General features: G+C 47.5%; 1 protein-coding gene across 1 annotated transcript in view; it reads left to right on the top strand.

Annotated features, from left to right (window-relative positions):
• The first annotated feature begins 13,563 nt into the window (after positions 1–13,563).
• SDC2 (syndecan 2) overlaps positions 13,564–23,918 on the top strand; it is a 57,645-nt gene continuing 47,290 nt past the window's right edge. Inside the window, exon 1 of the mRNA XM_084282917.1 lies at positions 13,564–13,985. Coding sequence (XP_084139043.1) covers positions 13,926–13,985 — 60 coding nt within the window. The 5' untranslated portion in view covers positions 13,564–13,925. The remainder of the gene's footprint in view (positions 13,986–23,918) is intronic.

The raw sequence follows: 23,918 nt of genomic DNA on the forward strand, positions 1-23,918 counted from the left end.
TGCCTCAGAGGTGTCTTCTCTCCTGGTTTTTGGGCACTCCTGGGCTTAAGAACAGGTATCATAAAGACAGGGACTCAACTGGTGAGAATGAAATCATCTTTCTATATGTCTACAACAAGCTCTCTCACTTTTCTGAAAATTTTTGAGAGAAGCAAGGAATATTTTGCAACATCCACACCATGACTATCAGGGCTTGAAGAAACGGTGCTCTAAGCTGCTGAAAAAAAGGATCAAAGCCTTCAGCAATGGATTTATCAAAATGCTTGAATGAACCCTTCTGAATGTGAAGTGAACTGGTATCCTTGATAATAAGGATTCTTACCTTGTTAAAGAATAATGTAGGATTTTTGAAGCAAATAAACTCCTGGGGCCTACCATTGTCACTGTACTTTTCATCTCAGTAAATTCAGGGGACTATAACTGTTGCAGATTTATTTTATTGTGAATTTCTGAAGGAAAATCCACGTTAGAAAACAAGGGCTGGAGCTGTGGCAGATGGTGCTATTCTGGAGAAGAAATTAGTGTTTAATAAAGATTGTAATAGTGTGAACCAGATGTTCATCTCACATTTTATCTTTGAAAAGATTTGGGAGAGTGCCAGATAGATACATATGTGCATCACAGAGCCTGAAAAAAATACACAACTGGATCCCCCGGGGCTCGTTAAGGGAGGAGTCACATTTTGCAAGCCATCAAACTCAACTGAAAAGAAAAGCAAGATCTGTTTAAGCTGTGACTAAGTATCTCCTAGGAACTCTCCTTCACTGCTCACATGGCAGAGCAGCGCTCCAGCAGAATAAGGGTGGCAGTAATCCATTTTTCCAATGAAAACAGCCAGTCTGGTTTGATCACGTCACATAGAAGTCTTTTGGAAAATAGTACTCAGCTCAGGAAGGCAAGCTTGTAATGAAACATTGCTCTCCTCGGGCTCTGTCTAGCCTCACACGTGGTGCAGTTTCTCAGCCCAGAGCGAACCTTGCACACTCTCATGGGGTGACGTTTTTGGCCTGGCTGCCTGCAAGAAGCACAACTGTGCTCAGGCACCAGGTCCTCCCTCCCTTCCTCCATCCCCCAGGGCTGGCCCTGTGAGAGTGACTTCATTGCATGACTGTAAAAATCAGTTATTTTGACCTCGTTCCCCTTCTGAACTTACAGTAAACAGGTCCTTGACCCAAATGATACCTCAAAGGTGCATGAGGCCTGATTATTTCCACCTAGCAAAGATGCACGCTGCTGTAGTAGAAGAGCTCTGGATGGATAACTGCATGAACCCAAGCCAAAGGAAGCTGCCATTGGTACCTATAGGCACAGGATGCGACCCCTTTATTTTTAGGGGGAGGCTCATTCCCAAAACAGCATGTGCAGTAGGTACCAATCCTGGCAGCCACACTACTGCAATGAAAGCAGGCACCTTTCACAGGAGGCAGTATTAATTATCAGCTCCTGTTTTAAGGTAGAAGCCAAAAGGTCTCCATAAATCTGCAGAACCTCTGAGTTCCTGCTGCCCTCCTTTGGCATCCAAACAAGCTCAAGAAGCAAGGATACACGAGGCACAGCAGAGAACACACGGGAAATTATTTTACCATAAGCCCGTGGTGGATGAACTTTGCCAGGATCTCTTTTTGTGCACGGCATTTGTACTTCTGAGTGTTGCTGGGGGATTCAACATCACAGCCATTTCTGCTGTCAGAGCTCAAGGTGGACTCTCAGAACTCATTTTTTATGTGGGCAATATGTTCTGCATAAACTCAAAAACTGCATTTGTTAATGGGATTTTAATTAAGAGGACTAGCTATGCTGTGCGCACTTGCTTGAGAAGTGATTCACATCAATTTCTTTGTTCCTAGCCAGTTATAAATCAATAAAATATGTCCATACAGAGGATTTGACTGGTATAAAATGCAAGGCTGATTCACAGACTGCTTGTATTTACATTCCAGTTCAAGGTCTCCTCAGTGGGGTGAGGCGTTGTCCTGTAAACAGCACTCTTATCTTCTGCAGTGTATTTTCTTGTGGCTCAGATGCAAAATTCAGCTACTGCCATTCAGTTGTGGAGTAACTGCTTTAGCTTAAAACTCTCCCACCAGAGTTCATGCTGAGTTGCTTTACCTTGCAATTAGAGCAGATGAGGAGATCACAGAGATGATTACGGACGCTTATGGGAACTCGGTTGATGCAAGGTTAGTTACTTAACTCAGTTACCCACTGAAGCCCTGGAACTAAAATAAAGGTTATTCTCAGTGACAGCATTTTTTGAGTATGTAAAAGTGCAGGAGAACTCATTAAGGACTTTATTCTTCTCTGAAATTCTTAGCAGTCACCACAAAACCCTGTGCTGCTGAAAGTGTCCTTCCAGAGCTGCAAGTTAATGAATTTAAAATGATGTTCATTACAGAAAAGAAGAGGGGAAAATTGTAAGTGTCATCATATCACATTAGTGAAGAATTTGGTAAGGAAATAAGGAGTCATCTTTTTAAATGTGAAGACATTTGCGTGGTTTTCCAGCTTTCCTGTGCTACTACAGAAGCATTGCAGCTTGTACTGTCAAGCCAGTCCTACTTCTGTGAAGAATTTCTTAAGAATATTAATGAGTAAAACCAGCTCAGATCTGTGAAGTGAGGGCCAGGCCAGGGAGAGCGCACCAGCAGGCAGAACCCTCCAGCACAGCTGGGGAACACGGGCTCATTGCTGGCCAAGGTGCAGCCTGCATTGCACCTGGAAATCAGCAGTGTCACCTGCCTAAACCATCTGCATCTGCTCATGGAGCATCTAAACAGACGACCTAGGGAGGCAGAAGCAACAATTTCCCTAGTGTCTAAAAAGCTTTTGTAACATTTCAGGCAACATATAAGCAAATAACGTTAACTGCAAGTTGTTCATAATTTTATTGGCCACAGAAGACTTCTTTGTCTTTGTCCCAGGTTGTCTCCTGAAGGACTCCAACACTGCCCAGTGCCCACTGCACACCAATGCTCTGGCCACATCCTGCAAGCACATATGCACGGGCAGTGACTCACAGAGCAGTCCCAATGGCACACACATGGGAATACTCAAGGGAGCTCTGTTGCTCATATGGGTTATCATTAAGAAATGGGGCCTTTATAGTAATGTTTATGACTGTGCCTACTGCCCCACATAAAGAAAGGGGGAAGGAAGAAAGCACCCACTGCCTTCATCAAGGTGCAGGAGATGATTCCCACTCCAGTGCATGTTGCTCTTTTTCCTCTCTTTTGCTCGCACCCTTCTCCCTCCCTCCTATCCTCCCATTTCCTTCCGCCACTACAAAGCCCTTCAAAGATCAAAGTCATCATTGACCATGAGTTTGCACAATGTTTCTGTTTTGACACTGGCTGGGAGCCAGCTGGCATGTGTTAAAAACTATCATCAGAATCTGTTTAATTACTGTTCCCAATGCAGTATTTTAACAAAACACTGGAACGGACACAGCTCCAGCAAGCTTGTGCCCAGTGATGGGACACTGCAGAAGTGCAGCCATGACTTTGATGTTGGCTGGTTTAATTCCTTTTTATTTCATTCTGTTAATCCACTTTTTGGCCTGCTTGAAAAGTTGCTTTTGTAAATAGAGTAAAAGCAGATCTCTGAGATTTTCCTCAATGTGGTATGATTTTTTTAATATAAGAGATCCCATATAGACTTGGACTGAAAGTGTACTGCTCACAAAAGGATGCTCCCCCTGCTAGGGCTCCTGTACCTATAACCTGCTGCTGGATCAGGACACTCTTCCAGATAGCCTCTGAGCTAATGGAGCACAGTGACCAGCTACCGCAGGCTGGGTTTGCAATCAATACAATTTTTAACATCCAGGGGAGGTTCAGGTTGGAAATGAGGAGACATTTCTTCTCAAAAAGAGCAGTCAGGCATTGGAACGGGTTGCCCAGGGAGGTGGTGGAGTCACTGTCCCTAGGGGTGTTCAAGGAAAGGTTGGACGTGGTGCCTGGGGACACGGTTCAGTGGGTGACATTGGCAGTAGGGGATGGTTGGAGCAGGTGATTTTGAAGGTCTCTTCCAACCTTAACGATTCTGTGATTCTATAAACCCATTGCAGCTGCTTCTAAGCCTTTCCTTTGATATATGTTGTGTCTTCTGGTCTTGTCCAGATCCACTGGGTGGTTCTTCTGGCTCACACCTTCCCTGATCTGCACATTCCTGCTACCTGTGGGGATCACATGTGGCCTAGACCTATGGCAGCCCCATGCCATGCCGGGTGTATCACCTGCACTGCCGCCCAGAATTATACCACACAGTTGACAGCCACAAGTCTCCAACCAGCTGTATTCAAACTGTGGGAAGGCAAAGATTCCATGGGAAGGAGAAGTCTGAGGTACCTGGCAGCAGAAGAGCACCCAGTTTGTGATGCCACAGCACCATCCATTGACACATAACCATGGCAGCCTCTGGCCATTGCACAAGTCACTTCTGTTTTGAGGAGTGAGACTGTGTTATCACAACCGCTTTGACTGTGGTTAGGTATCTGTTAACCTTCTTGGCACCCAGGAACACGAGCTGCAGGTGCCCAGGGTGGATGGGGATGACAAGGCAAGTCCTGCTGCCCAGGCCATGCTGTCCTGGCAGACGCGTCCTCCAGTGAGCCAGGGAGCCACTCCTGCCATTCTGCAGAGGACGGCCTCTTTGGCAGCTGGAGGGACTGTGAATAATCCATTTGAGCTCCTGCCACCAGTGCTAAAGTGTGATCAGTACGCAATGACGCCAGCGACACAGCCTGAACCTTCTCCTACTTCCGAGACAAACCCAGTCACACCAACGGTGGCAGACAAAGGCCGGGATGTAGGGGACGCTCAGAAGAACACTCCCCTTCACATAGATCCTGGGACAGAAAGGCGGTCCCACAGTCAGGGCACAGGACAGCACTGCACACAGGTCACGTATTCTCCTGGTGAAGCGAGGGGGACATACACCCCCGCTTTACCTCAGCTCGTGTGGCAAACATGGCTTCTTGCCCTACTGCCATGCCACATCACGCAGCCTGATGTGGCCCTCAGCCCCAAGAGCCCTGACTCCCAGCGTCCTGCCACAAGTGAAATACAGACAGGATAATAATTCATCCTGCTTATCTCTGCCAAATCCTGTGGAGAAGGAGCTCTTCAGGACCTCCCGGATTCTGGACTGGGAGCCTCAGCACCCAGGGTGCCCCAGGAGGACCTAGGATGTGTGGTGGCTGGGGGACACAGCACTGAGTCCTGTGATGAGGCTGTTTTCACTCCTCACTGATAACTCCTCTACTGCTTTTTCTTGGATATTAATAGGCTTCATCTCCCCCTGGATTTAATGAAGGGCAAACTTCTAGGGGCATTTGTTCAAGAAGACATCAGAAACTTCAGATACATGGTCAACCTATCTCAGCAACTGGGGTCTGCAAAGCTAGCCAGGGTTTATCCTGAGGATGAGGCTAAAATATTACCATCAGAGAGGTGAAATGGGAATTTTATCACTCATTTGGGACTTCCCCCCGTTTTTCAGTGAGATTTCCATCACTTTAACTGCATGTTGAGATAAAAAGACCGCACATGATGCTGTCGCGGTGGTGTTTAGCTGCGCTGCTTCCAAGCTTGGTTTGACCTAAGACAAGAGTTGGGAGTGGAGGGGAGGAAGGGGAGACAGGCTGGGCAGGAAGCAGAGTCCAGTGAACTTTTACAAACCTTAAACAACTGCTCTTGGCCTGGATTCAGTATGTAAGATGGACCAAGGTTCAGGGTGATTTATTTCATCTGGAATTGTTTCACATCTCTGGATGTAATGTGTGGGGTTGGCTCCCTCTCCTAAAGCAAGCAGGCCTTCCGACGTAGGCTTTCAAAGTGATCAGCCATTTATCTGTAGTGCAGCATTTGCCTGCTCTGCATTCACAAATTTGGAACTAATACCCTGTACGACATAGCATTTAATGAGTTTGTCTCCCGAGTCCTGCAAAGCATTTAAAATCCTTTTGATGGCATTTTCTCTTCAGTAATTAATGTCTTATCAGTGAGTTTTGCAGAGAACAATGGCCTGATTCTCCTCCGATGCCATTTTACATCTCTGTAGCTTCGCTGACTGCAAATGAGTTACTCCTGCTTTGCATAGTGTGAGGGGAGAATTAAGACCTTAAGCCTACCACTATTTAATCGCGTGCTTTGAACTCATTTTCTCTCATTCAGAATTTGTCCTTTGCTTGCAGCACCACATAATTCCCATTTTACTATCATTAGGAAGCTGGTCATTACCGAGAATGTGTATACTATCCTTTGATTTCAGAAAACCCAAATGAGGAGCATGCCAGCCTCCCGTGGAAGGCAGCCAGGAGAAGCCGCACACCTCGTGGTCTCGTGGTGGTAGGTGGTGGCTCTTCTCCTTCCCTGGGTGCCAGACTGCCCTTGGGGACTGCTCTACAAGCACTGAAGGACATTGATCATTATTTCATTTCATCCCTAATAAGCTGCCTCTTATAGATACTTGATGATTTTGCAATTACATTCACATAAAAAATAAAAGCACAAAACATGGAAATGAAGCTTTTTCTCTAGCATGAAAAGTCCAGCTGCATTTTCTCTTAAAAATGGGCAGGCTCTCCTTGTACTGCAGACTAATTTGTTTTGATGCTCACAGGATGTATATCCTGAGATTGGAACAATTATGCTGAAACACGCATGACCTGGACTCATCTTTGCTTTATTTTTTTGGCTCTGGATCCAGTTCCATCATGAGAAGGTAAAAACAACAGCAGCAGAGAAACAAATGCAAAGAAAAACAAATAGCTACGATAAGGCTTGACATAGACAGATGCACACTTATGGTTGGAATATATTTTGTTTCGTTTTGTTTTTATATATGTATTTATATCTGAACTGCAATTCAGGTAGCAAGTACTGCATTAAGATGCTTTCATCAATTACATCCGCCTCTGAGCTAACTTTAGCATGCTCGGTGTGTTATATGGGCAAGTCCTGCAGTACCTGTTTACTCACCTCAGTTAGGAGGTGATAAGTGGTGCCAATTAACGTCACTGACTATTTCATAAGCATTACTCATGTAGGTAGGGATTTCCAGAGACAGACGGCAGAAGTCAGTTATCCGAAGTGTGACACGTTGTGCGCTATATAGTAAGAGTAACATCAAGAAAACCTTTGCTACAACAGCCTTTAAGCTACAAAGCAAAGTGCTCAGAGTTGAGAAACATCCAACGTTAAGGTTGTCCTTGCAGCTAGTGCCTTCTGATACCATCTTTAATTATAGTCTTCTTTGTCATTGTCTCCGTAGCTTTCAACTTCTGCAACAAAACGCTGCACCGATCTCACTGGCAGCATCACCTCTTGCAATGCAGCCTATTATTTATGCCGATCGGGCCACGCAGAGTGCTGGGGCAGACAGACATCTTCCCTTAGCTATTTGCTGACAGCAGAGGAACGTGGAGCCTTACAAGCAGAGGTATAGTCTCAAGATCTGGAAGAGAGCACAGCCGGCCCATGACTAGCAGTTTCTGCTTGGTCTTTATAGGGTATTGTCCATTTTCTTCTCCTGAGTGCTGGACCACTCTGTTTTCCTTCCTCGCTGCCTCTGTGGGCATCACCCATCGTGGCTCTGCCCCTCTGACCCCTCTCCCCATGCCAACACCTTCCTCCACCCCCGCTCTCCTCCTGCGCCCACCATGCTGCTCCTGCCCCTCCTCACCCTCCAGCGCTTACAACCACAGTCCCTCTATTCCTCTGTGGGTAAACCAGGTTCCCTTCTCATCCCCCTCGCTGCTCAGGCACACACACAGCAGACCTTGTCTCTCAGGGGCCGGGAGGAAATCTACAGCAAGCCCTTTTATTTTGGAGACCAACCGCAGAGACATTTCTGCGGCTCTCAGCTGGAACGTGCCCGGCGGAGATGGGATTTTTAGATGTCAGAATTCAACAAGTCTCTGCCGAGCATGTACAAACTGCAAAGGCAGTAATGCTTACACGTGGTCCAGGCTGGGGTGTCATTTGCCAAATGTGTTGAAAAGCAAATTTCAGTTGTTTGGTTGACTCCTTCTGCCAAATGTTTGCTCTTTGCTTCCATGCATGGAGGTAAAACATCTCCTCAAAGAAATGTTTGAAGGAATTTGGCTTACCATAGACAAAATAACATACTTTCCCCTAACCTTGCTCTTGAATGCAGATGCACTATTCTAGATAAAACTTTCAAAACAAAAATAAAACTAAACAGAAGAAGTCAGCCGGAGGCTGATACCCAGCATAGGAAATTTCAGCTTGATGCATTAAACTTTGGCAAATGTATAAGCAACTGACAACAAGATATAATAATGAAAAAGTGTTGGGCAATCTCTGCACCTATAATTCATAACTCCTACACATTTTAAGATAATGGAAATTACTCATGTTCATCAGGAATTGAATAGATGCCTCTGTTATTACTTGTATTATTCAGTTAGCAGCAGCAGCCAAATGTATGTCTAACTGACTTTCATTAACTTCAGTGGTATACCTGGCAGAATTAAAATCTACTCCAATTCAACCCTTCCGTATTTTCCTCCTGATGTACGCCATACAAACCTTAACCATGATACGATCTTTTGGGATAATAAACTAAATCAACAATGCATTTCATTTGCAGGGATTGTCGTGTAGGAGACGCTTCCAAGTATGCAAATTTCTCGAGGAAATATTGAGCCATGGCTCTAAATGAAACTTCCAGAGATAAAGAATTATCTCTTCTATTTTAAAGGTAGGTTATGTTGTAATAAAAAGGAAAGCATAATAGCCTTGGCTAGAATGGCAGCATGGTAAATTTTACCCTTTTCAGGAGGCCAGCGCAGACTGACACTGAAGTCCTCACGGCAGTGAACATCTAGAGCCAAAGCTGGGAAAACAACATTTCTTGTCAAAGTCTCCTAATTTTTGGTGACCCTAGCTGTCAGTAACGTGTCATTTGCTTGGCTCTTGTTCTTTGGTAGGCAGCTGTCCCCTAAATCAGCAAGGCACTTCAGGCATGTATTTTACATTTAAAGGCTTCAGTGAGTTGCTGAATAGCAGGGACTTAGACCTCCTCTAGGAGTGTTCCCAAATCTGGTTTAATGCCAGGTTTTAAGGTCATCTTTGAATCTGGATGGGTGGCTGGTTCAGGTGTCCCCCTCTACACGTTCATCTGTGGCTCTCTTTGTACCCACTATAACTTGTTCGAAAACAACAAACACAAAATGATTTCATTTTCATGCTGCTCCTGGTCTGCTTTTACCCTGCCCATCATCTCCTGCAAGACTGCTGCTTGTGCTCTGCCAGCAATGCCAGCCTTCACCTTTGGTTTTTATTTTCTTTCCTTATGTAGGGATTGAACTCACGGTCTTCACCACCCTTCTCCACCTCCATCTCCACCTTCTCCACCTTACCACTCTTCTTTTCCATGGAAAACGAACCCGAAACGTTTGGTCTGTTACAAATTTCAGTTGTTGCATGGCTCAGATGCAGGCCGAGCTCAGACTTTCTGCTGTGTTTGTACAAAATGCAGCTCGCAGTCCTGTTGTACAGCCCCAGTGCTCCCACAGCAGACACAACAAGTGCTGGTTGCTTATGGTGTCCTTAGCTCCTACCACGCTTCTGTTCCAGCTATCGGGGTGGGCACGGTTCCTGTAGACATATTTTGTATTTAATATCTAACCAAAATAAGAAGAATGAAAAATAAATAACCTGCATCTGTCTACGATTCAGAAGCTGCACAGCAGAAGAGGTCTTTGAATCAAAAGGAAACAAAGATGTCCCTGGGCATTTTGAGGATGCTTGGAACAAAAGCCTGTTGAAGAAGGTTGCCTGATCATACAATTTCAATGCTAAGAACCGACATAGAAAAGACCAGTTCAGTGGCACGTTACCAAAATTACTGCCAGCTCTCCCGTGGTTCAAAAAGCTTCTCTTTAAATGGTCTCATGAGCAACAGCCCTGCCCTACCACCTCCCTAAATGCAGGTTATAATACGGAAATTAACATGACTGCACTTGCAAATATTTGGTGAAATCTTTTTTGTAGAAGAGTCATGTAGTTTTATTGTTGAAAAATTGGAAATAGAAAATTTGGTAGTTTGGGGATGTAGTAATAAACCTCACACTGAACCATCCAACTGATATATTTTAACACCTTTATTTCAGATTGTTGCTGACATGGGTTCAAACAGATTCAACATCAGCTGCTTTGCTTTATATATCTCATATATTCCTTTTCATGGGTTCTTCTCTATGAATAAGTTATTTGGGAGAATTTGTCACCTCTCCTGACCTTTGAATGTGATGCCAAAGCTACCCCATTATGGGCACAATACAGCCACCAATCATTCATACAAGGGCCAGCTACAGCCAATGCCACCTCACCTCCCATTCACCTACAGCATGACATTTCGGATCTGCTGTGCTTGCTGATGCTTTGGGCCAAGTGTTCTCAGTCATGCCTTGTGTTATTGGCCAAATCTCAATGGAGAAAACGAGTTATTAGAGCTCTCCTCCACCTGTGGCTCTCTCATCTTATCCCTGCTGGTGGTGCAAGTCACCTGCAGGATGTGGTTGTGTAGAAATGGAGGCTTGGGAATTGCTCGGGAACTTGTTAAACACACTTCTTGACACCTGTGACTTGGCAGCTGTAGGCTGAGGTCCTTTTCCCAAGATTTCCAGACTTGCTTTTTGCACAGCTCCCACCTCTTTCTGACCATGACTCTTCCCTAAAATGCCAGTAGCCTCATGGCACATCCCACTAAAAGGCCCCTGCAAAGCCCTCTCTGTGCTCTGCAGCACTCCCGGGTTAAGAAATGTGGCTCTGTGCTTTGAGCAGCCAGTGCACGTGAGCCGGAGTCAGGAACAGAGGCTACAAACCCAGGAGATGAACTTCCCCCCCCCTAGGAAAGACCCTGAGCTGAATGTTCAAGTTTGGTGGACTTCTGGGTTATAGTTGGGACTTTTCTGTGGTTGATAACCACACTGCATGTGCTGCACTCAAGGTCTTTCCAGCAGATAACTCGTTTTGTAAAAAAACTGCACTTCAGTGAAGTTTGTCCCTTTCTGCATGGGCCATCTTCATCTCTCCCCAGCCTGGTTTTCATCAATGTCAGGACTGTGATGGGGGGGGCTGGTGCCTGTTGGAAAGCCAGGAGGACTCGGCGTGGCATGAAGGAAATGTGGTGATGTCTGCCCAGCAGTCTGGACCAGAAAAGCCCCAAGCCTGCAGCTTTCTCTTGGCAGCTCCATCGCATCGCCTGTCTCTGATTACCCTCTCATTGTAGTCCTTATTACGTAATTACTTTGGGTTAAAACTACTCTGTTTCAGCTTCATGCTGGGCCTCCCACTTGCTTTTGTCCCTACGAAACCAGGTGACAAGCGGAGCAGGTGCCAGTGCCCCTGTCGTTCTCCATGGGGCCATGCATGGAAATGCTCCCTGCTGGAGGGGCAGGGGTGTGGGGAGGCAGCAAGTGGTTCCCCAGACAACCTGTAGTTATTTCTGTGACCTACAGGGATTGTTTCTTTTCTCTTCTTTCCTCCTCATGTTCATTTGTATCTGTCCAAATCACCTATCTGGCTCCTGGCTGTGTGGAGCCCACTGGCCACTGTTGCCTTCGCTCAAGGAGTGCCTTCCCTTAGCTGGTTGCAGATTACATTTTGGTCTTTGAGATATTCTGCTTCGTACATAAATCCCTGATTATCAGAGTGTAACACGAAGGAAAAGGTGAGCTCGGTTTATTTACTGAAGACCTGTGCCTGTAAGGTTTGAATGCTAAAAAAAAAAAAAAACACACACAACAAACAGAACAACAAACAACAAAACTTCTGTAGTAAATCACCCAGCCCTTGGTGTTTGACAACCCTGAGGATGCTTCCTGTACTCAGCTTTTCTGTCTTGCCATTTGCTCTTTCATGTTGCTTGTTTTTAACAGAGTTCTGTTTTGGGGCTGTTAAGGATCCTGCCAGCACAAGTGATGCTATTCCTGGTCTCTGCTTTGACTTTGGGCAAACTGCAGCCTCTTCAGGCCTCCCACCCCTGCAGACGGGGATGCCTGTAGGACCCCGGATCCTGCACATTTGGCCCAGCCGGATCCTTCCTCCCCTTGCTTCACTGTGCTTCACTCTCCCCCATCCAAATGTAGTGAAATTGTTGCTCACTTCGTTAGGTTGCGATCCAGCCACCTGTCAAGGCAGAGGATACACAGAACCGGGCCCTAAATATTTGCAACGGGCTTTGAAGGGGAAGGAATCTCTTAAACAATCCGCTCGTGTGCGACACCCTCCAGACCGTTGGGAATCTGGCAAGATTTCCGTGGTGAACGCAGCCTAAAAATCAATGACATGGTGTGTCTGGGAGGTGGACCAGCACATGCAGGAGCTGTTGAGAGGCACCACATTGCTGGGACAGGGTCACAGACAGCACGGCCACCTACCCTCTGGGGACAAGTGTCCTGCACAGAGGTGCACCTTCATCTGGGAGAGGCTGGGGAGGTGGCAGCCTGCTTGTGCTAAATGAATTGTGTTTTATTGCATTACCCTGTGGTGACAGGAAGGCAATCAGAGCAGGGCCTGAAGGCAGCTGGGATCTCACCACCACCTGAATGTGAAGGGCAAGCAAGGTGAAGGATGTGAAGTACTGACCCCGGGGAGCCTCAACCCACTGCTCCAGCTTCTCACCCCGCTTCTCCTTGGGTCTCTGCTGGCTGCCTCTAGGGCAGGGGCCTGGAAGAAGGACGGGCTTGGCTAGGCCAGCAGTGACCATTATGGGCATTTGGCCACCCTAGCCAGGCTACGAGGCCCAGCCTGAGCTTTCTGAATGTGAGCAGGAGGGATACACATCGCTTTCACATCCGCCTGATAAATATATGGACTTGTTGGGTGGTGGGATCACACCAGCAAAGGCGCCTGGCTCAGGCCGAGGCTCCTCAGCTCCGCAATGCCACCATTTTCCCCAGCTGCGAAACAGCACGGGCTCGTCACGGCGAGACTTCTTGCTTTGGCTTCTCGGTGCTGTCGATTCCTGAAATACTGGGTCTGAAAGCACAGCTCCCAGATCCTCCTGACTGGGGGCGAGCCGCAGCCCTCTGCCGCTCGCCACCCTCTCACTGCTAAAACTTTCCGAGTCTCCTGGCTGAGGGAGAAAAGCCTGAAAAATATGGGGGCAGAGAGCCAAGAGGGGACCCCAACAGCGTGATTTTTAACCCGTGTCCTATTATTTTTACACACACACCCCGACACCTGACGCTGCCTTCCAGGCTGACAGGGGAGGGGGGCAAGGGGCAGCGGCGGCCGGATCCGGCGCTGCAACCACGCGGCAGCGGGCAGGCTTCCCTCGGAGAGATTAATTAAAAAAATAACGAAATAAATAATGAAATTAAACCGGAGGGAGGCTTCCCGGGTCCCTGCTTTCATACGGGGCCAGCCCGCGGCGCTGCTCATGTTTTCCACTTGGGGGAGGGAGGAGGACGAAGGAGGGGAGGCCGGGGCGGGGGTGGAGGTTTGGGAAAGGGAGGGAGGGAAAAAGGAGGGTGAAGAGGGGGTGGAGGGGAGGAAAGTTGCTTGAATTTGCGAGAGCGGCGCCGCCTCCTTCCACTGGCTGGGGGAGCTGCCAATCTGTGCGGTAATCCTGCAGGAATTTCTGCGGGGTTTAACTGGGAGCCGCGCCGCCGCCGCCGAGCACTCGGGGCGGGGGAAGGAGGGAGGCAGCCGGAGGAGCAGCAGCACCCTCAGCACCTTCAGCAGCACCCTCAGCAGCACCCTCAGCACCCTCAGCAGCACCCCCAGCCCCGGCTTTGGGCAGTTTTGCCCCTCCGGGCGGAGCGGAGGGGGCCGGAGGGTGCCCCCCCCCCCCCCCTCACCCGCCCCATCCCCACAGCCCCGTGGCCGGGCGGGCGCTGCCGAGCGGCCGCGGCCCCGCTTTTCTCCTTCGTGCCCGGCCCCGCGGGAATAATGCGGGGCGTGTGGCTAGTGCTAGCCCTCAGCTTCGTGGCCTGCGCCTCCGGGCAGCCGGTGAGTGAGCGCTGGGACGGGACGGGAGCTTGGGACGGGACATGGGGGCGGCCGCTGCCCGGCCCCGGCTGTGCCGCATGGGGCCGGGGGCTCGCCTTGGGGTCTGGGGGCGCCCGGTGCCGGCTGGCCGGGGAGCGCTGCTTAACGCGATTAATTCCCTTTTTCGGGGTTCCCGCTTCCCAAAAAGCTGTTTGCCATCTAAACGAGCCCACCCGTCAGCGGCATGGAGCTGGAGGAGGGTTTGGGGCTTCTCCGTGGCTGCTTTGAGGCTGTCTGGAGGGAAGGGGGCATGCGGGCGACACGGTTGCAGCCTCGGGGCAGATATTGGGGAAAGAGCAACTTGAGGTCTCGGTATGAAATGAAAACAGCACGGCGATTTAATCCAATTAAAAGGAGCTGCTATAACACTAAATAATGTCACCGGCACCGATTCCCTTCCGAAGTTGTCTGGCTGTCGGATGGACGAGCCCGCTCACAGCCTTCATGAAATCTGGCTCGTTATATTAGTGATTTCTTAGGGCACGGTTGCAAAACCCTTTTCCTAAGGACTAATTAAAAAATGAGTTGTGTGCGGCACCAACTCCTGCTTCCGCTGAGCGTAACTGCGCTACCCCTCGCTAATGAGGTACGATGGCTTTTAATTTTACAGAAACGCCGTCCTCACCGACTTCTCCGCTGGCGTAGTGACTATTAAACCGCCGCAGCAATTAGTAAAAGTATTAAGTTTTATGATTTTTTTTTGGCCGTAGGATGAACAGGCTCCTGCAGCAGGAGGCAGGCTGTCGGGGCGCACCGGTGCGGGGCATGGGGGGAGCCTGGCCCTGGTGCAGCGCCCTTGCTGCTGCCAAAAAGTTGTGGAGAGATCGGAAAAGTAAAGGGAGGCGAGGTTTGGTTTGGTTTTGTTCCCCCCCACCACTTATTTTTTTTCTTTCGCTGTGTCTGGCAGTGGCTACGTGGTCCCTTAAGGCTGGATTTTGTAGAGCGGTCTCTGGGAAAACACGGATGCCAAATGCGTTGTCTGTGCAGAGTGCTGTCCTGGTCGGAACAGGAGTTTTATACGGATGCTTAAAAAAAACACCCTGCTAGCTCCTGGAGGATTGTCAAGTGGCTTCAGCTCCAAATCTCCCCCTTTGTTTGATTCTGCTGTTATTGTTGTTGTTTTGGCAAGGCGATAAGCTAAACATTTCTCCTTCCTGATGAGGTAAATGATGCAAGAGATTTTTTTAGCAGGGGAGGGGAGGGCAACAGGAGACTCTCTTTTCTGAAGCCACAAATTCCTTGTGTTTGCTTCACGAAACCAACAAACCCTGCTATTTACTGGGGAGGACCACACTGATGTCAGAGTCGTGTTAGAAACATACCAGAGATGCATCCTGCTCCTGAAGTGGGAGCAGCGTGCCCGTGCGCCCTGGCGTTTTCCAGTCTGTGATGCAGAGATTTGGGGACAGAAAGAGGGCACAATTGAGCCCGTCCTGTCTGTGCCAGGCCGTGCCTGCTGGCCAGCATCACCCACAGCTAATTTGGTTGATGGTAGCCAGGGCTTTTGGGGTGGTTTGCTGGGCAAGGGGGACGTCAGGTTAGAGCCAGGTCCTGTAATGCCAGCAGGCGTGGAGGTGCTGTGGGGATTCACCCAGGCTTGGCTTGAGTGGAAAAGGAAAAAAAGTGCTTTGTAGGTACTGTAAAGTTTTCCTGGTTTGCTTTTAGGAGAGGGAGAGAGAGGGATGTAAAGCTGCTGGATAGAGAAGGCGAGCTGTGTAAGTGAGAGGTCCGGTGTGTCTTTTAAGAGCTTGGGTTCAGCCCTGATGATAGCAGGAGGCAGCGCTTGCTGATTTTAATAGCAACAGAGAGCAGCGCCAAGTATCTCGCTGTCCTTGTCAGTTCCCATTCTGCAGAAGCTGATAAACCTTTCCGCTTCTTCCTGCTCCACGCCAGTGGGACTAATGGTTTTCCAGAGCCTGCCTGGTGCTCTAATCCCCTCGGCGAGCCAAAGCTGGCTGTAGGGAAGCTTTGCTGGCTGGCAGGCTGCTGTGCATACCGCACCGTACGGGTGCTGCTCTCACCACCAGGAGAATCGAGTCTCTCGTCTTGCTTCGTGGTGTTTCTGGAGTCGGGGGGCTTTGCTTCACGCCAGCTCCCCCAGCAATGCACATGCAGGGTTGGTTTGCATGCATTGAGTGAAATGCAAGCACTGCGGCATCGACATCAACTGTGTGGTCTTGCTGTGCCTTCTGCAAGCGCCTGAGCACAGCTTTGTTGACACAAATGCAGTTATTGAAGGAGGATACCGGGGTAATATTTGGTTTGTTTCTCAGAAATGTTTACGTTTCAGAAGCTGTGATTTGCCTGCGTTTGTTCCTAATGGTTACTTTTGAAATTCGGAGGATTGATACTGTGTCAGAGAGGAGGCATGTTTGTTTGGTTTAGTTTGTGAAACCCGCAGCTAGGCTTTGGAGACAGCAGTTGGAGCAGAGAGAGGTGGTGTTTCAGATTTACGTGCTGCGAGGGCCTCTCCCAAGCATGTTAAATCCGCGTCACTGACCGAGCTCCGAAGGAAGATAGGAAACTTTTTGGTCCCGATTCATTTCCAGCCTTCCCCAGCTCACGTGAGCTGCTTCTCACCACAAAATTAGCCAAGTCCTGCCCAGTGCTCCGTGGTGTGGCAGCAACCGGAGCCAGCCAGCGCCGTCCGACGGGCTGCTCCCCTCACCCTGGCTCAGCACCGTGCCATCACCCGCAGGAAATTTGGGAGAGCTCTGGCTTTCGCCTCCAGCCGCGGGTTTTGCCCTTCTGGTGCTGCAGCGAAGTCGCTGCTGGAAGCCTCCCCCTATTTGTATGTTCTCCGGAGCCGCTTTCTGGGACTAGGTTTCCCTCCCAGGTTAGCTTATCTTTTAAAAATTAAAGGATAGATGATTCCTGACCCGAGATCAAACACGGAGGCAGTTTCTCTTTTTAATATCTGAGCCCCGAGGTCTGCATTGGAACTGACTTAATATTCAGGCCTACAGTGCAGAGATGTTTTCTCTGCATTTTTTTCTAGATCCCTATCGGGGAAGAAGATGAGAGCCTCGGCTTCAAGGGCGAGTCAGGACAAATATCTCCCAGTTTGAAGTCGGGTGCCGGGGTTGTGGTTCTTGGGCAGGTGAAGCCTCTGTGGTAGGTGTGCAGGGATTGCTGCAGCTAGTGGGATGGAGATGGTGGACGCTGGCGAGCGAGCCACGAGCCGTGGGTTTGTTTGAAGTTTTGAGGGATCTAAGTTTCTGTGGTTGTAATCTTAAGTGCAATCTCAGGATGACCAGATGGAGGCCTGATTTCTTGGCTACCGGAGGTCAAGGCCCGATTTCTTGGCTAGCAGAGGTGCAAGTTAAGGAAAACCCCACTTCAAACACACAGTCACAATCTGCTGACTCTGGAGAGGGTGGTGGAGAGCTGTCTGCTGTCCTCGCTGGGGGACATGGCCACTTTTGGGCAGGGTGTCCTGGGCTTGGGGAAGAGCTCGTCCCTACGTGCAGCGGCCAAGCTCCTGGAAGAGCAGCCAGTTGCTTGTAGAGCTCTCTGTTTGCCCTTCTCTTCGTGGCCGATTGTCCTTATAAAACGTCAAGCAGAAGCATATGGGTGGCATTTATTAATTGCATTATCTCCCCAAATTGACTTTTGCCATTGACAGTTTAAACATTTTCCTTATGGCCAAGAATTACAGGCTTTAGTGAGCCGCAGAGGCTGAACAAAGGACTCTTGTCTACTTACGGAAAAGTGCTCCTTTGTCATCTGAATAGATCTGACTGACCAGGATTTTTAACAGAAATGTTGTGTTTGAGAATGGAAAGCTTATTCTAGGCCCCATGTAAGACCCTGCTTGAATGTAAGTCATAAAGATGCCCTCTGTGTTGCTGCATTTGGGAGAGAATGCACAAGTAATGAGCAAGCAATTTGGTCCGCGTTCAAGTCGCTTTACTTTCCGCCTTGCAGCAAGCATGAGAAAATTACTTGGGGCTCTTCTGCGAACAGATTCTTGTTTGGTTATCTTCAGTTCATGCTTACAAGACGATAATAAACTGCTATCTGTAATCTTTTCAGGACTAGTAATTTATTCAGAGGTTACATGGCACTATTCGCTGATTTGGGAACAAGATTTCTCTTCCTCACGTTGAAATATAATTTGCAATCTCTCGAGTAAAGGCTGCATTAGTGTTTGACCCTGTAATAATGACAGTTCTCCGTCTGTATGTTGTTTTCTTGATTAGCTCAGCCCTGAGGGATGCTTTCAAAAGCATACTAGATATTTAGGCAGAAATACAAAATACATGTAATCCTCCAGCGTATTGGAAAACTGATTGCAGTAGGAGGGAAAAAAAGTGTTTAACAACCATTTGCAACAAGTACTTTTGCGTGGAACAAATGATTTTTGTCAATGCCTCAAGGAGGGGGGTTCATCTAAAGTGAAATAATGACTAATAGGGTGTTGAGGAATCTGCAGGACTTGGCCTTGTCTCTGGACAGGCTATTAGCGTGTCACACAAGCCGTGCTCAACTGAAGCCTGAGCTGGGCGCTCCGTCTGAAATCACTATTTTTAGTTTATATATAAACAACTTCCTCAGAAACCGCTCTTCTGAGCTAAATTGTTTTGTTCCAAAGGTGAATTGATTTGGGGAAAGTTCAAATAAAAACCCGCTTGGCTGTGTTTGAGTTGCGAGTGTGAAGATAAATACCTATTTTGTACTCTTATTAAAGGTAAGGAGACAGAGGGACTTGCAGAAGGTCAAACAGCCTGTGGACTAGGCAGGAACTGAATCAAAATGTTCAGAAAGTACCACTGATTAACAACCAGCATGTATTGTCTGGATTTAAATATTATGTTGTCAGACGTGTTGCTCCTGCTTGATTAACCATAATATGGCATAATTTTCTCTAGAGGTGCTTCCACATTGATGGAGGTCACTTGTCACCTTTCAAAGCGGCGTGAAGTGGGCCCCGTCCCTATTTTCTGAACAGTATTTCACAAGTGTGAGTGTAAGTGGTCTCGCAGAGCTGTGGGAAACACAGCTGAAGCAGTACAGCATGGGAGGTGAAGTACTTCTCGGGGAGTGCCTGGGTGTGTGACCGCTGTGGCCTCCAGTCTAAGAATGTTTTGAGAGAAAAATTGTAATCTGCTTGCTGCCACATGAAGCGACAGCCTAACTAGGTCCTTCATCTTTCCTGTCTTCCCTGGGATCCTTTCTGGTATGTTCACTGCCTGCCATTAGATAGACAGGCAATGCCTATCTAAGACATTAAGCCCAGCTGTGCCCCGGTGGGTTTTGGTGACCCTGAGGTACCTGTGGGAACACCTGGCTGGACACAACAGCTGGAGGACACAGCTGTGACCAGCCAAACCCCATGAACTTGGTCTCCTTTTTTGCTTTAAGAGCTGAGTTTTGTTTGCTTTTCATACTGGGGTCTGCAGGGGAAGGCTGATATTAGCTTGGTGCATCTTCCAGGAGAGGACAGCTGTCCAGAAGACAGATTCTTCCTTTGCTGGGTTAATTATCCTTGCTCACCCTGAATGTGGAGATCCCAGAATCAGCGTGTCACTTAAACTGATTACTGGGTGAAAGCCTGCACAAAGCCTTTCCTTTCAAATCACTTTCAAGTATTGTGCAGTTCCTCATTCACATATACAGTCACGGAGGTGTGACATTGATGGTGTTATTATTATTTAAAATGAAAACCTGCAAGGGAAGCAAAGCGGGAGGGTGAAGCTAGTTCAAAGCGATGGAAATGCTCCATCACCGGGACATGCAAAAATCAAGCTCCCATTGAATTTAAATTTGTGACATTGCATAAATAAAAATAGGTATGGCTTAGCCCTAAAAATAGCAATAATTCCTGCAGCAAGGATGTGCATAAAGTAATACTGCTGAGAAACAGGACTGTGAGCTGTCTGGGTTGCAGAGCATCCCATCCCAATCCTGGCTGTGGGGCTGTGTCTCCTTCCAGCCAGGAGCTCACGGGTGCTCGGTGCTCGCACAAGCCACTGGTGGCAGTGCAAGCTTGGCTAATGTGAGAGTTTGTGCAGCAAGGAGATGATGGAGTGTCCACGAACAGAGTGTGTGAAATCGGTTATGTCAGCGACTGGCTTGTGTAAGTCTCATTGTGAGAAGGTGAGAACTTCTCAAGCACTGCTGGGGCAGCAGACAGTGTTAGAGGATTAATACCATAGGATTATTAGTGACTTAAGCATCTGCAGCATGTGGAACTCACTCTCTTTCTCCATGGCAGAACAACAAAGATGACTAATCGTGGGGATAGAAATGGAAAGTTACCAAGGTGCCGTATATACCTCCGAAATTCTTGTCTTGTGGTATGAAATGAAGCTTCTTGAAGGGTGTTTGAAATTAAGAGTGTATAGAGGCTGTACTGCACAGAGCATTCAGCACCGAGCTCTCTGTAGGTGTTGCAATTCTATCTTGGAAGTTCTTTGAAACTTTGTGTGTATTTTATGTCGATCTTTATTCTACATAGGTCTCAATTTTACATATACCCTCATGTACTTTTGTGCGTGTGTCTTTTATGAAAGGCTGTATGCCTTTCAAGTGTCAGGAAAAGAAATATCCTGCAGAACACAAGAACTGACAGTTCAATAAACAGAACAAGGCCGGGCTCAAAGTTTTTTCAGTAGTTCTCCTGGCCTGGAATCAGACTGGGAAGAACGGCTTCCCTGACCTTATTTGCCAGGAAAAAAGCCTTAAACACAAGGTGGTCTTTACGTATATTTTTCCTCTCGTTTCTTTACTTGTAATTTAACGCGACAGTTTTGCAGCAGTTTTCCTCCCTAAATATGATTTGATCCTTTGTGGCACTAACAGGTGCTTTTGATTTTATTCTCCAGCAAAGCCTTCCCTCTGTCCTCAGAGCCTTGGTAAGGGGACAGGAATGTGTTTGTCACTGTGAAACATGAGTGCATTGGGAAAAACAAAAATCTTACTAAATAGGAAAAAAGAAAAAAAAGTAGAAATAATAGCAAGGGAGTGAATGCATAGATCAGTACCTGGACTGTCCTGGCTGGCACCAGCGTCGTTGTGGCACCAGTGGTCTTCCAGCTCAGCTGTAATCCTATAGCCATGTTGCAGCTTGAGTTGACTGAATTTGTCAGACTTTCTTCAGCTTTTCCTCCCTTTTGACCAAAATCTTTGCTGGATATGTCTGTGTGCTGCGTGGAAACATGGCTGCTTCCAGAAGTTTCCATAGAGTTTGGCCGTGAGCGGGAGGTGGCCGAGGAAGGCCTGTGGCTAACCAGGAGGTCTTTTCTGCTGTTCTGGCACCAGCTGGGGTCCTTCTGACGGAGCATCTGTTGGGATGTGAAGGGGAGGGATACTAAAAAGATAAATTGATATCGTTTAACAGCCTTATCTCCAGCCTGTTGAATAATGTTTGGAAACCCCACTGTGGCTTGATGGCCTGGGTGCACAGGCCTTCAGGGTGAGGAAGGTGGGCCCCATGGGCACCGGTCAACAACCAGCGTGTTTCCTCAGGTGCCCGGGTGCAGTAGTCACTGGAAATAAAAGAATCACAGAAACAGTAAGGTTGGAAGAGACCTTCAAGATCACCTGGTCCAACCACTCCCCTACCACCAATGTCACCCACTGAACCATGTCCCTAAGCACCACGTCCAACCTCTCCTTGAACACCCCCAAAGGAGGCAAAATTTAGGGTCAGCGATGACTGAATGCGCCTCTGCTCATGCTGTGTGTCAGAAATGCTTTTCTTGGTGGTGGTGTTTAGTCCAAGCAGCCATGCGTGGTCAAAGAGCAGGGCCATGCTTGGGCACTTCAAGGGAAGATCTCTGTGGGGCCTGGTGGGACTCCAGGTTCTGTCTTAAGCAGTGTTTCTTTTGGGGTGGGGAGACACAGGTATGCCCTTGACACTGTGCTGAGCCTCGCTGTATGGGGAGAAATTCAGAGCTGCTGAAAACAGCAGTGCATTGGGTACTCTTAATAGTATTGCTGTGCTGGAAATGTCACTTCTCGTCTGTTTTGTTACTGTAGGGCATTAGAAAGGGGAAATGACCTTTTCTTTCTTTTTGTTCCTGTTCTTACTGCGATTCAAAACCTTGAAAAGCTTATTCTACCCTTGGCTGGCTTGGGGTTTTGTCATTTCACTAATGCTACTTTCCTGACCGTATCTCTCCCGCTTAACCGAGAGTTAGTGACCTGGTATCTTGATGTAGGTCTCTTTAGGTGGAGACCTGCAACTGGCCTACTGCCTGGTGGCATAAATTGTCATAACACCAAAAGCCAGATAAACTTAATAGTGATGAAGGTTTTCTGAGACTTTTTTGGGGAAATGTGTATCTTTTCTATGGGTTAAAGAAGTCTTTGAGCTTGTGAATATTTAGTAATACAACTGTGGTTGTGAGTTTATCACTTTAATTTTTGTTTTTCTCATCTTCATATGCACTGGAAGAATTAGGCAGCTTTGATGGGAATAGGTTTATGATAGGAAAAAAACTTTGTCTGGGGAAAAAATGTGGTTTTTTCTTTGTTTTTTTTTTTTTTGTTTGTTTGTTTTCCTATAATACACAGATATAAGTCTCTGTGATACTTCTTCACCATGTACTTCTTGCAGTTTCACGTAAAATCTGAGGACCTTATAACTGATTTAAGCATGTAAAGGAGGACTGTTTTCTCGGGAAGACTGAGAAAAATTCTTCTAATAAATGCTGCCAGTCTCAACCAAAGTATGTGGGATCCCTCTTCATGAAGATTGTGGCTGTATTGTGGTTGGAGCTGGCACAATTCCTGTGTAGTAGAGTAGCTCACGTGGCGTTCATGCAATTGTTTGTGATCAGAGACGAAGGCATCCTAAGAGAGGATTAGCAAGATTTTTTTTTTTTCCCTCTGTGGCTTTCTGTAGGTGCACAGAAAAAGCTAATCTCTCCCTCTCTTGTTGTTTAATGCAGCTCATATAATTGGAAAACCTCCTCAGAAGAGTCTGGGGCAGACAGCTGTGCCAGCTGTGCCATTAGTAGTGTCACCTAATGGGAGCAGAGCGGAGTGGAAAGCAAAACAAGCAGCAATAGGATGTTTCTGTGCATGTTTCCAATGTTCCTTACAGCCAAGCTTGCTAGAGTGAACTCAGCTGTGAATTTGAAGAGCAGAAAAAAAGATTTTCTTACCACCAGTGCTCTTATATACTCAAAAGGTGTATTTGACCCTAAAGTTACTGCTCTGGCCATATAATGCTCTTTTTACTTTTTGAAGCATGCAGTCTTTGGGTTTGGGCATCGTTGTAGATAATTTGCAGATCAGTTTATTAATGAAAGTTCACCTGACTGGTAGCGAGCATGCTCTGTTGCCTGTTCCTCAGAGAGTGAGCAGTAAAGCTGAGTTGTATGATTACCTGATTTATATTTCCAGGGCCAGTTCTTTGGTCTTTGCCTTCCCAGCTTGGCTAATGGGGAACTGTATTTGGGGGTAGCCCTGAAGCCCTTACGGGCAGGAGATGGCACTGAGCTTGGCACTTCCCATCTTCCCGTTTTTGCTGTGATGCTAATCACCTGGCCATGCATGCATATTCAGGGAGTGTTTAGTTAAGGGTGTGTGTGGGGAAATCCAAATTCCCCAAGCTGCGCGGAGTTAACGTGGTCGTCATATTTGAAATGTGTGACCCATGGTTACAAAGGATGTTTTTTGTAAATGCTGTTGATCTGGTGGCATATGTCAGGGACTGGAAAATGCAGGCTATTTATAATTATCCACAGGTGGAGAGAGAGGCGGCGCTGCACAGCACTAGCAATAATTATCAGCAGTGTAGAAAGTTCATCTCTTAAGCCATTGGTTCTAACACACTAAAAAGTATTTGATCTGGAATCTGGCACAGCCTTCAAATGGAGCCGTTCAAAGGAGTCCTGACCTAATTTTGCGAAGGAAGTGTGCAAGCCTTCCTCGTTCTGCTAA

This window comes from Netta rufina (genome assembly GCF_964035555.1).
Source record: "Netta rufina genome assembly, chromosome: 2".
NCBI lineage: Eukaryota > Metazoa > Chordata > Aves > Anseriformes > Anatidae > Netta > Netta rufina.